The sequence below is a fragment of the Eleutherodactylus coqui genome, chromosome 7 (assembly GCF_035609145.1).
Source record: "Eleutherodactylus coqui strain aEleCoq1 chromosome 7, aEleCoq1.hap1, whole genome shotgun sequence".
Taxonomy (NCBI): Eukaryota; Metazoa; Chordata; class Amphibia; order Anura; family Eleutherodactylidae; genus Eleutherodactylus; species Eleutherodactylus coqui.
In genome coordinates, this window is record NC_089843.1 from 65388383 (window position 1) to 65401893 (window position 13511).

The 13511-nt window shown below is 43.0% G+C and overlaps 1 protein-coding gene across 1 annotated transcript in view; it reads right to left on the reverse strand.

Moving 5' to 3' along the window:
• Positions 1 to 12158: 12158 nt before the first annotated feature.
• Positions 12159 to 13511, reverse strand: part of RHOH (ras homolog family member H) — a 42151-nt gene continuing 40798 nt past the window's right edge. The window contains exon 2 of the mRNA XM_066574622.1: positions 12159 to 13153. Within this exon, the coding sequence (XP_066430719.1) occupies positions 12423 to 12995 (573 nt within the window). The 5' untranslated portion in view covers positions 12996 to 13153 and the 3' untranslated portion in view covers positions 12159 to 12422. The remainder of the gene's footprint in view (positions 13154 to 13511) is intronic.

Below are 13511 nucleotides of genomic sequence, written 5' to 3' on the forward strand. Positions count from 1 at the left end.
GTGGTGGTATTATTTTAAGAGCTGGTTTCTTGGTTCTGGTGTTGTATTTATGTACCAAACTTGGTTCTGGTGAAAACTGCATAAAATTCATGGCATGTTTTGCCTGCCACAAAAAACAATGTGTGAAGGATTTGTATAACTACTTTCAAGAGCTAAAAACATTACATATATGTGCTAAAAAAAGATTGTCATTCGCCTGGCAGTCCCATATCAATTAATATGAAAGTAGTTGTCTTAGGGCAGATGCCTCACATGTACATAGGATGCAGATTTGCTGTGCGCACCTCCCATAGACTTCTATGTTGCCGTTGATGCGCAGATATGCAGGAACATAGAGCAGGTCCTACATTTTTGCGTGCATGGAGAGTGCGTGCAAAAAGAACGTTCATGAGAATACAATCATTGCGCAAATATACACGCAAATTGGTCATCTAAAGAAGCCCTCAAAGTCTGGATGAGGTTTTCATGGTGGCTACTTTATAATGACATCTTCAGACAACCACATTTGTTCGTGCAAAATATTTGCATAAGAGACACAGAAAATACAACCCATTGATTGCAATGGGTTCGCTTTTATGAATGTTTTTTGCGTGCGCATTCCCCGTGCATAAAAACGTAGCTCCATTTTCCTGCGTATTTGTGCACCTATGGCCTCATAGAAGTCTATGGGAAGTGTGCAAATACGCAGTCATACCTGTGCAATATGGTGCACAAAACCGCAGGAAAAAGAACAGACCTCATTAAGCTAAATCATGGAGGGGCTGTTATGCGCGCACATGTGAACATGCCACGGGTGCACAAAAAATACAGCACTATGCACCAATACACGCAAAAATACATGCAAATCGGTCCAAAAATGACTCAGTCATGCACAAATACACAATGAAATTGGCTTTGGCACTTTGTAAAGCACCCAGTATCACCAGAAAAATGAGTCTTCTGCTCCACGGATTACTCAGGTACAACAGTACAAGCTTTGTGTTGGCAGAAATCTCCTAGTAGTTCCAAAAGTGTTCACAGAGCTCCTGTCTCTAATTTTGGACTTGTTGGTTGAGTCCAAGGCATCCCCTTATGTATTTGTGACATCTCAGAAGACAAGTTGTGGAGTGATAACCTTCATAGGAAACCCTTTTTGTAAACTATTTCTTGTCATTCCACTTGTATGATATCAGACACACTTATTTCACACCAACGGTGAATCACTACTACCAAATAGACCTCAGTGAATAACGTTTATAACATAGTAGGTGGCCAGTCTGGGGATTACCTTACATGATGGGATGTGTGGTAAAGGTCTGATCTACTGATCTAGTTACCAGTCAGCAGATCAGTGATACTCGGGTATTTTACAAGAATTTCCTTTCTATGGTGATGTAACGATTTTTTTTTTAATTTCTGAACTAATTTCCTGCTCGTCTTTCTGTATTGTTCATAAAAGCTTACTACATTGGTTTTATATTACATATGAATTGCATGCGAAGCCTTTAACGTAGGGCTACGCTCTAATCAGTCCAAATGGGATGAGGAGCATAAAAGAACCGGTTTGAAAAGTCTCAGAAAGGAAGCGTACAAAGCAGAGCAGCTGCAAGGGGGACGGTCGTAACATTGTAGCGCTAGGAGTGTGAGAAAGCTTAGAGGGAGAACTTGCAAGGCAAGAAGTCGGTAGAAGTTACTTGAAGTGGTTCATATCTTTCATCTTAAACTGATACCGTAATAGTAAACAAGACACTTTTATTTCATCCTGAACAGTCAATTTCTAGATGAGGTTTTTACCTTTTTTTTTATTTTTTGCCTCAAATCAGACCTTGATCTGGCACATTTTTAGAGCAATTATTGGCTCCTATGGTTTGTCCATGTACAATAAATGTATCTATTCTTTATGATTCAGGGGCTTGTCGGGTCATTGCTTACAAGCCACAATCATCGTTATAAATGTCAATACATACACCAAATTAGACTGACATTACTATGATTGGTCTGATCAAAAGTTCGAAGCCAACCATAAACATGGAGATTTGTTGGCTTTCCTATAATTATGCGTGTCTACATCGAAAAAGCCAACATGTTCATTCAGTAGGGAGAAAGGGATAAGCCACAGCCAGGTACGATTATTTCCTGAGGGTGGGTCTGGATGTGGCACATATTTTTCTCTGCAGATTTGCTGCAGATTTAATCCTGGAATTCACAGTAAATATATGCATCCGTTCTGCAACATAATGAGCATTTGAAAATCCACAGCATGCTCTGCATTTCAGACTGATTTCTTCTACTTCATGTAGATGTGGGTCTTCTACAGACAGCCGGGCTCCTGCTCTAACTGCTGTGAACAGAGAAACCTCCGCTCTAGGCCACTTGAACCCTTACATGCCATAGTCAATAGTGACCACACATGTAAGTGGTTGACAGGGAGACGAAGCATTCTTTGTCACTCATCAGGTGAAAAAAAAGACATTTTTTCGTACAACCCCCCTGTTTATGGGAGTAATTAATAAAGTACAATAAGCATAATTTCATTCACAATTACCCAAAACATAAAAATACTCTGTTAGTTTTCCCGCCATAAAAAACAATGTCAGAATTGCTATTTTTAATTCCTGCACATTCCAGAAATGCAATGAAAAGTGATCAAAAAGTAACATGTACCCCAAAATTGTACCAAAGGAAAATACAACTCATCCAAAAAAGAAACCCCCTCACATACAACTTCATTGGTAAAAAAATTAAGTGATTTGTCTTCAAATACGGCAATGCAAGTTATCCTTTTTACTTTTGTTAACTGAGGCCTCAGTTACACGGGTGTTTTGACGCACAAATTTTTGAACGCATCAGTTATGCGTTCAAAAATTCGTGTGACCGAAGCGGGCGTTACGGCGGAAAAAACACTGCTAGCAGCGTTTATCTGTTCAGAAAGAGCTCTGCCCACTATCCCCTGCTGCGGCTGTGACAGCTGCAGCAGGGGATTCCTTGGATGTAAAACCCCTGGATGTGTCCAGCCGGCTCTTTTCCTGCACTGCCGCTGAACTCCGGCAGCTGCAGAGAGGTGAGTGTACTTTTTTTTTTTTTTTTTTACACATTTTTGGATTGATTTTCAGGGAAGAACTTATATTTGAAGCCCTTCCCTGAAAATCACTGCAGCGCTTGCAGGCAGCCTATTGCTTTCAATGGAGCCAGCTGTATTGCCGGTTCCATTGAATTCAATGGGAGAACATCGCTCTCCTCTGCCACAGCTGTTACAGCTGTGGCAGAGGATTGCGATCTTCACTATATGTTCTCAATGGGGTCAGCGCTGTTGCCGCCTGCCCCATTGAGCGCAAGGTGAAACCCCTGGATGCGACAGTACCAAGGGGTTTCACATATACAGAACACCGCAGAACGCAGTTACATGCGCTCTATGAACCGGTGTCCTATAATTTTCGCCGCAGGCATTTTTCCGCATGTAAAATTTGCACATGTGACCGCTGCTATTAAAAAGCATTCGTTCTATCTAGTGCTAATTTTTAGACGTGCAGAAAAACGCCTGTTACAAACGCCCATGTGACTGAGCCCTGAGGGGGGTTTTATTGCGCAAAAGTAGTAAAAAAATATATATTTGGTATTACTGTAATTGTATCAACGAATAAAGGTAAATAAAATTTAAATTAAAGTCATTTATACAATAAAGTGAATGGCATTTAAAATAATTTTTGGTTTTATATTTTTTACCTTCCCTTTCCCCCAAAACAGTAATAAAAGTTAAATAATACATAATATTATCCCAAAGTGAAGTCATTGCAAAATACAACTTGTCCTGAAAAATATAAGCCCAAACACTGTTATGTTGACCCAAAACTATAAATGTTATGGTTTTCGGGGAAAAAAAAGATGAACAAAAATAATTGAAAACAAAATAAGTTCATTGATACTTTTTTTCTGTCTTAAAGGAACACTTTGGTGATTTTTTTTCATTCCATAGGTAGCTAGCCCCCAGCATATATAAGTGGGCTAGTGTTACCTTCTATAGTTATTCCTTTCTATCTGGAACTCCAGCCCTCTTTTTCCTCAGTCATGTGGTCTCAATCCTGACCAGCTCAAACTTACTTGGGTTATGCTGCCTGAAACTAATCAGTTTTTCAGTCTGTGTGATGCTATTACATGGACCCTATCACAGAAACTGCCTAGAGGTAGACACAGACACTCATATCACAATTACTGATGATGATGACACAGCTCCGATCACACAGATATAATAGAGGAGAACACAGTTCATCCTCCTGACTATAAATTTCTGGTCTGTAGCTTATTCAGGTGAATATAGAAGCTAAAGATAATTAAATTGTCCCCCCGCATACAGAAATGGTACAAACCTTTAGCTAATGCTGTACTGATATATCATGGGATTGATAGCACAGAAGAGTGAAAGTAACATGAAGATGGTGCCTGATAAGCATCAGACAGGAGGCTGCATAGAAGTGACTGCAATACACAAAGGAATCCTCCAGAGTGTGACAGGCAATCAGGTGATGGGGTAGGGATGGAAAAATGTGTGTTTGCTGGAGTTGCCCTTTAAGTTCAGTTTACACTAGCTAATGGTTTGTGTATTTGCAGCTGCTGAGGTCAGGCCTTTGGCCGGGAAAGACAGCAGGGATGAAAGATGGTATGAGGTCACGATGGTGCTACCGTCTCCTCCCGGTAACTCCCAAACACGACCCGGCTGTGCTGCACGCAGGGGAGTGAATTGGCAACCTTGCCAGGGATACTCCCGGTACTTATCTGTTCACGTGATGCCAGTGACTCTTCTACGTGATCAATCACCCGAGTCAAATAAATGAGTCCACAATCAAAGATGTAATTTCAAACCGGAGGCACAGGGTTTCTTTACTCACAATTTTTCGATTTTGATTTTCCAAGTATGACAGACAGTCTTAAGTACAACACTTTAGTAGTCAGGATTCACTCCTCTCCGTAGTACAGTTTTATCATTCTCAGTTATCTGACGGTAGCACTCTTGAGAGAACACTTCAAGCATGGAGGGAAAAATGAACACTTGCTCTCCACACATAACTAACTACGTTCCTGAACGTGGTTCTCTCCAACATGTAGTTAAGCAGGGGAGTGTGTGATACCATCCGCCAACTCTGTTAAACAGGACACGGCCTCTGTGTTTCAGTCGCCGTAAGGAATACTTCTCGTAACAATTGGGAGAGGGCCCTGGGGCTCGGCCCAGGCAGCAGTACAGCCCCCTGATCACACCTCCTCCGACGACTGCATCTCTCTTCTCCCTCAACACTACTAGCTCTGCCCCCAACCTCTCTAACAACCAATCATGTCACACACCACAGGTTAGGGAGGCAGACACCAGACATTGATTTAACATTGACCCAGACATGGTCAATACACAAAACTACACAGACATAGACAATACACAGGAGGTAGACATGGGGTAGACGAACATCAACCAGAGATATCCTAACTCTGGGCCACTACATATTTCCAATCGAACAATTTGTAGATGCAGAAAAAGACCAACTACAAAACTAGTGTTTGATGTGAATCACTTCATTAAATATGCTGACCATAAAGATTAACGTAATTGGTGGCATGAGATCTAAATGGGACATACATACTATATGTAGAGCTATACAGGGACCCTATAGGTAAGGGATAGAGATGAGCGAGCATACTTGGTAAGGCGATATACTTGAGAGAGCATCACCTTTTTCGAGTACCTGCTGGCTCGTCCCTGAAGATTCGGGGGGGGCGCGGGATCTCTCTCACTCTCCTCCTCGCTCCCCCTCGCTGCCCCGTGCCACCCCCGACCCCCGCGCCCCCCTCCCCAGAATCTTCAGGAACGAGCCAGCAGGTACTCGAAAAAGATGCTCACTCATCTCTAGTAAGGGACCATTGCTACAATACCAAAGTAATAACAATTAGTGTCAATAACATTGCATGTCTGCATTTGTGACCTCCAGGACTCACTAGTAGATTTGCACACCCATGAGAGACTGTATTACAGTGCATTACAATAAGCAATTAATTACGGGGACAGTTTTACAGGACTGTTAGTCCAAATGGCACAAAACACTATGTCATACGGCTAATACAGCCTAATGAAGAATATAGTAGAAGTATAGCTTGAGTCCATTGTGTTCTTGAGCGCAGTGCTCCTCTTGCCTCTCCCCACCGCTTCCACAAGTGAATGACAGCCACCATCTAAACATGCAAGTACCCAGAAATCATCACCCACTGGTGAGAGGGGGCATGGGGTGCTTCGCACTCAGTAATACAGCAAACTTATAGCTATCAACCCACTATATTTTTTGCTGGTCTATTGTAGCCAAACAACACTATACTTTGTTTTGCCATTCGTACTCATCATATAGCTAAACTGCCCCTGTTATTTGCTAGGGCAACATAGTATGGTGACAAATCTACCTAAAGCAACCCAGTTTTGGGACAAAATACTGTCCCAGGACTGTAGAGGTGGTATATTACCTGAACTTGTTCTTCTCCACTATCCCTCTGATCTGTTGGTTCAGGTGCAGTTTTGGGCCATCCAAGATGGCCGACACAATCTTCAGACTACCTAATCCCCACAGTGCACTGGTAGTGTTAGACTACTAATGCACTATAACTGCTCTCTGATTGGCCAGAGCTGCTCATGATCAGCACTGGTAATCACAAAGTGCAGAAGGCTGCCTGTCCACAGGCGTTGCAGTATTCTGTGGCGGATCTCCACTGCGGGAGCCGCCACCAGGGAGCAGGAGCCGGCAGACGGATCTCCGCCAGTCCGCCTATCAGACAAATACGCTGACCGCGGAGGACCGCAGAGAATCGCAGCAACTTACATTGATTCTCCTCTCGTGGACAGGGGGAAAGCGCTCTCCATAGCAACGCTATGGAGAGCTTTCACTGCGTTCCCCACGGCTGGATTATCGCCGCAGGGAACGCATTGAAAACCCGCCCGTGGACAGGCAGCCTTAGGTAGATAGAAACTTGCTACAGGCACCTTGGACGACTAAAAACAGGGCTCCAAACCAGCGGAGTGGAGGAGAAGAAGAACTGCAGGAAATATATATCCCTGACCCTCCAGTCCAGAGGCAGAATTGTTTCCCAAAACCAGAGGGTCGCTTTAAACAATATACTATTTAGAGACCCCCTGCTGACTGTCCACCCGCAGCGCCAATGAAGTGAAAGGGGCCCATGTGTTTGTGACTCAGGGTAAAAAAAAGGGATTGGTAGAAATGGAAAAACACCAGCTCAAATCAGCGCTAGTAATGGAGTGAACCGTGGGACTAATTACTAGCCAGAGGCATTTTATATCAAGTTATTGTATAAAACACTTAGGCTGGGTTCACACGGGGCGTATTTTCATCGGAAATCTCGGAGATTTCCGCCGGGAGAACTGCCGCGGTTTAAGCCGTGGCGGCTTTGAAGCGGCCCGGCCGCATGCTTTTCCGTTGCGGCCGGCTCTCCCATAGAGGAGAGCGCGGTCGTAACATAAATAAACAAAAAAACGAAAGTAAACAGACATGCTGCTTCTTTTAAAACCGCCGCGGTTTCAACCGGATTTACCACAGCAGATTAGCCGCCCCATGTGGACGAGGTTTCTGAGAAACCTCGTCCACATGGCTGGCTAATCCCAAGATTAGCGGCCGCGGGCGGTTTTGCCGCGGGCGGATCTGCTGCGGCAGAACCGCGGCAAATCCGCCCTGTGTGAATCCACGGCGGCTTTGAAGCGGCCCGGCCGCATGCTTTTCCGTTGCGGCTGGCTCTCCCATAGAGGAGAGCGCGGCCGTAACATAAATAAACAGAAAAACGAAAGTAAATAGACATGCGGTTTCAACCGGATTTACCACAGCGGATTAGCCGTCCCGTGTGGACCACGTCCACATGGCTGGCTAATCCCGAGATTAGCGGCCGCGGGCGGATCTGCTGCGGCAGAACCGCGGCAAATCCGCCCTGTGTGAATCCAGCCTTAAAATTCTGCATGAGTGAATGTGTTCGGCAAAAGTGTTCTCCAACTTTACAGGTTCAGACTATCCGTTAACTGACTGAAACTTAGTGGAGAGACACAAAGCCATTTGGTAAGAGAGTTTCATAAAGATGTTGGTTATGTCTCTGACGACCGCAGGCCCCACTTCCTTCCCTATCTTTGCACAAGTATTCAGTCCCACTACAGGAACGAGTGTGATCTACTGCTTGTAGCTTGTCAGCTACTGCAAGGAGCAGACATTCTGTGTAACACACATACAAAATATGTATATATACATCGGACTTGTAGCAAGTGCAAATAAGTTAGAAATATCAGAATTAATTAATGCAGAAATGATTAAATACAACACCTTGGAGTAGGAGAAAATGAAGGCTTATCTACTGACACTGGGTTGCACTGAATTGCGGCATCTTACGGATGATTGTAACGCTGGATATAGTTTGTTTCCTACTAGAGATGAGCGAGCACGCTCGGTTAAGGCAATTACTGGAGCGAGCATCGGTCTTTTCGAGTACCTGCATACTTGTCCAAAAAAATTCGGGGGGGGGGGGGGAGTGAGAGAGATCTCTCTCTCTCTGCCTACCCCCGCAACCCCCCGCCGCCCCAAATTTTTTCGGAGGAGTATGCAGTTACTCAAAAAGACCGATGCTCGCTCCAGTAATTGCCTTAACCGAGCGTGCTCGCTCATCTCTATTTCCTACAATTTAGTACAAATTGTATCTTCTAAAATATTTGCAGTATTATCCATATTGTAATTGGCAATTTTAGCAAAATACGTGTTTTCCCAAGAAGGACATTTATCACCTATCAACAATATGGGTGATAACGGTATGACCACTATTTACGTCAGTTCCAGCTGTGGGTGGGAGTCACATCATACTTTCTTTAGTGGTCTCTTCTACCAGATTATATGTAAAAGATCTGGGGGACACCAAAACATAATACTAGAATTTGCAATTAATCATGTATTGTGTACCACATTAACAAAAGTATATGTAGAATTAAAGGTGTTCTCCAGGACTTTAACTATTGATGACCTCGGTCATCAATAGTTTACTGGCGAGGGTCTGCCATTCGGAATCCCAAGAGGTCTGCATGAAGCATAATATAGTACAGTATTTCCGTTTTAGCTCAGGTGTTTTTAAAAGGGTTGTCCCACTTTCTAGCTGTTTTGCCGCAGGAAGCATACAGCTCTGTACATTGCACAGTGGCCCAGGTTAGTACTGCAGGTTCAGTCCTATTGAAATGAATAGGATTCAGCCTGAAGTACAACCCGGGCCACTGTATAATATACAGATCAGTCTGCTTCCTGCAGCAAGACAACTAGAAGTGAGACATCTCCTTTAAAATGTATTTGACTACGTGTACTGCCAGAGGCATAGCTTGTTCCTAGGTCAGAAGGCAAATCTATGTCAGAGCCCTTCACCCTCATCAACACTGTTGGACTTTTTCCAATTTTATTGAACCCCAGTGGATTTATTTATTTTGTATACACTCTCATCAATACTTACATGTCAAAATGAAAGAAAAACTAATATTGCACCGTGACCTACTTGTGTACAGGTCCAACCATAATCTGTAATTGGATTGAGTCAAAGGCTTTGACTTTGGCCTCTTCAGGATCCAACCCATTCACCTGTAGCTGGAACAAAAGACTTTTTCCCCAAGTGCCATTTCTGATATCATATAAGGTGACATTCTACTAATAGTCATGGTTTGCTTAAAGGGGTACCTAAGATACATTGGATGTTTCTAGTATTGCAGTTCAGTCTAAAAGGAGCTTCGCATTTTGTAAACTCTACTAGAACTACAGTTCATAAATACTTGCTTGAGAGCACTGATCTATGACTTGCTGCCCTCAGATAGGACTCAGAGCAAGTGCAGTGTGATGAGACTCCGTCTCCTTAGTCTGAAGAGCCAAAGGCATCATGAGAAATGTAGCTTGCATGAGGAAAACCATATCAGATGGAAGGAAGGAGCCAAGATGGTGTACAACACCTGAATGGTGCATAAAACAGTTATGTGTCAGGCAAACACAAGAGCCTCTACGTTATTCTTGAAGGAGGGGGGGGGGGGTCCAAGTTAATTTAGACTAGACTATATTCAGAAATCCTGGGTCCCCACTACGCCTCTGTTCACCCCATCGGTGCTTTATTTAGCCTAAGCTGCACCATATAGGCAAAAAGTTGCTGGTGTGTTTCTTACAAGTACATAAAATAGTCACAGTGCTCAGTTGTTGATTGTTCAGTCAACAATTCTATTGTCAGACTATCCTTGTTTGTTTCAGCTGAACACAGTCATTTTTATTCCATGTTGGTCAAAGATTTTCTCTATATTTTTGCAACTGCAAATACTTTTATATTCATATATATATTCATGTATACCTTAAAATGGGTGACGACTGTTTTCTGACAGACTCCATAGAGTTTAGCATGAAGTGGGTTGGCCACTATTGGATGTGCCCCTCTCCACTGACATCTAGAAGAGTAAGGTCGAGATCAGACGAGCGTATTTTTTTGTGTGCCTATGTGTGCTAAAAAAATGATTGAATGTCTGTGATTGGCCCCTGCGCTCAGCCAATCAGAGGCAGCGCTTCCAGGAGACGGGAACTTTTAAAACCCCGGCCAGAAGAAAATGATCAAGAACAGTGTCAGGCAGCCGGAGACAACATGCGCCAGAGCCCCAACAGTGCTGCTAGGTGAAGTTTTTTTTGTTTTTTTCCTGCAGCTAGAGGTTACTTTTGTGGTAGGGCTTATATTTCAAGCCCTTTCCCGAAAATCCCTGTGGGTATTGCCTTCATCTCATTGTTTTCAATGAGGCAGCAGCAGTGCCAACCTCATTGAAAGCAATGGGAGAAGAAGACTGCTGTGAAAACTGTGACAGCTGTAGCAATAGGAATACCCCACTGCTTACAGGAGAACTTTTAAAAGATGCTGCCCAGAAGCACCTTTACATAAGAGTCAATGGAAACTCCTGCTGGCGCGCACCTAAGATAGCCGATGTCCTATCTTTTTTAGGTGCGCTCTGTTTTGTGCTGCTAAGTCTGTGCATATGAACGCTTCTATAAGAAACTGTTGGTTCTTTTAGAAGCATGCATTATGCGCGCGCTAAACACACGAGGTCTATAGGTGTATTCACACAGGCGATTTTCACGTGTGATATCTGACAGATATCAAGAGTGAGGAGAACGCATTACTTTCATTGTAGGGTCCAAGATTGAAAATCTATTTCATAATTGCCCATTATTTTCTATGGTAAAGTCCCCTGGTACAAGCACCCAGGGGCTGGCGTGGGGTGACAGGTAAGTTGCGGAGGGGAGCGGGGGGGAGAGAGGGAGAGAGAGATCTCCCCTCCGTTCCTCCCCGCTCTCCCCCGCCGGCCCCCGAATCTTTAGAGACGAGCGGGGAGATACTCGGCTAAGGCACTACTCACTCGAGTAATGTGCCTTAGCGAGTATATTCGCTCATCTCTACTCCTAAAATAACCAAAACCAGGACTCCAAGTTACCCTACGAGCTCATGCATACATATAACAGACCTGTAGACACCAGATGTTCCGCCATGTGGTGCCTCTGTGAGGCACTATACTCTGCTAGAATATCTGTTGAATGCGACATATAATGGACCATGCCAAAATTTCTTGTAAATTCAGAGGGACACAGAGGTACGATATGGGTCCACTACTCTAATAGGGCCGTGTCCATGATTTCTTATTTAATGTTGTGTTGGGGAGTGCCAGGTTTGGAGTTCTACCTTTCTGTTGACCAAAAACATGGCACAAATATTTTTGGGAAATTTTTTTTTTTTTACCAATTCACAAAACTAAATGAATGCATAAAAAAACAAATAATCTTAAGAATTTCAATTGATATTACCACCAATAGAGCAGCAAATAGACCGAAGTTAAATCTTGAACTAAAAGCCCAATTTAAAAGACTGCGAAAATTATTCTGGACACATATAAATAAACCACCAGCTTTTGTGGCACTGATTCATTCTAGCAAGAACTCACAAACAGCACATCAAGGTACATCCATTGCCTGAACTACCGTACTTCATGCAGAGGGGGACTGGTGTATGCCATCAGCTCCTATCCGTATTTTATTATGCTGATGTACTATCTATTGTAAAAGTGAAATAAATATTTACACTTTACAGAATACAAAAAATTCTTTACCAAATTTCCATGTCTTTGACTGCCATTTTATTTTTGTGAGAATTGGCCTGGTCTCCATGTTACATTACAAGGAGGGCAAAAATAGTATAACTAACCATTAAAATCATAAACAAAAAATATTGAGTCTATAGTCTGCAAGATTAAAAGTCCAGTAGGAATTTTACACATTACTTTACATGTCTTCGATAAGAGATGGAGAGCAATGAAATATGGTGTCTTTAAAGTACTTTTCACAATCGCCATCAAGAAAATGTGTCCTGGAAGATGGAGCAGTTCAAAAAATTTTGCACTCATTAGAAAAGAAACGATTTCGTCTGGCTCTTCTCTTGGCTTGATTGATTGCAGTCCTTACAGCACATTCAAATACCTGCTGGACTCCCCGGTTAATTAGAGCTGAACACTCCAAGTATCCCTTGGCTCGAACATCTTGTGCCAGCTGCTTACCATCTGCGGAGCTGATGCATGGCACTCGTAAGTGGTTCAGTTCTCTCTGATCAGTTTGCATGGCGACAACAAGTACTGGTACACGAGGCAGATTCTGTTTGACTTCCGCAATCCATTTGTTCCTCACATTAAGAAAGGAAGCATGATTGGCAACGGAGAAGCACACCAAGACAATGTCCGCATGCTGAAATGAAATGGGCCGAATAGTTCTAAATGCATCATTGCCCGCAGTGTCCCAAAGTCCAAGGCTTATCTGGACCCCATCCATGAAAACATCTACTCCTGTATTCTCATAAACGGTTGGTTTATAGGTATCGGGAAATGTCTCCGATGTGAAGCGGACAAGGAGTGAAGTCTTCCCAACAGCAGCATCTCCAACCAACACACATTTAATGGCATTCATCTTCCTGCCAGCTAGTAAGACACAAGCCTTTCTTCCATCAATTCTTGGAAATTCAGCTTTTTGACAATGTGCCAAAAAAAACAAACACCTAGATATTTCTATGTAAAGGCATTGCCGCCTCTTCAGTTCCTTCCCGGTGCTGTCTCGAGATCAGTGCTCTGCGGGAGGAAATGAACAATAGTTATAATAAGATGCTACCTTGGTAGTTGAATCGTACAAATTCCTTAATATTAAAATCCTGATTAAGTGTAATAAACAGAGGAGCATGCATGGCCTTATAAGCCTCCTCACTCACCTACTAGGTGTCTCCAAACACCTTTTAGGTGGTCTCCTTAAGGAGAGATGATACCCTTCCCAAACCTAAAATGAATATGCTTATGCATCGACTAGCACAAACTAGACAATGGGGGTCATTATTCAGACATTGTAAAATATTATTGGAGACTAATATGTGGTCAACGTATTTGTATGCCTGTTATATGAGTATAATATATAACAATTGGAACTGTGATTGGT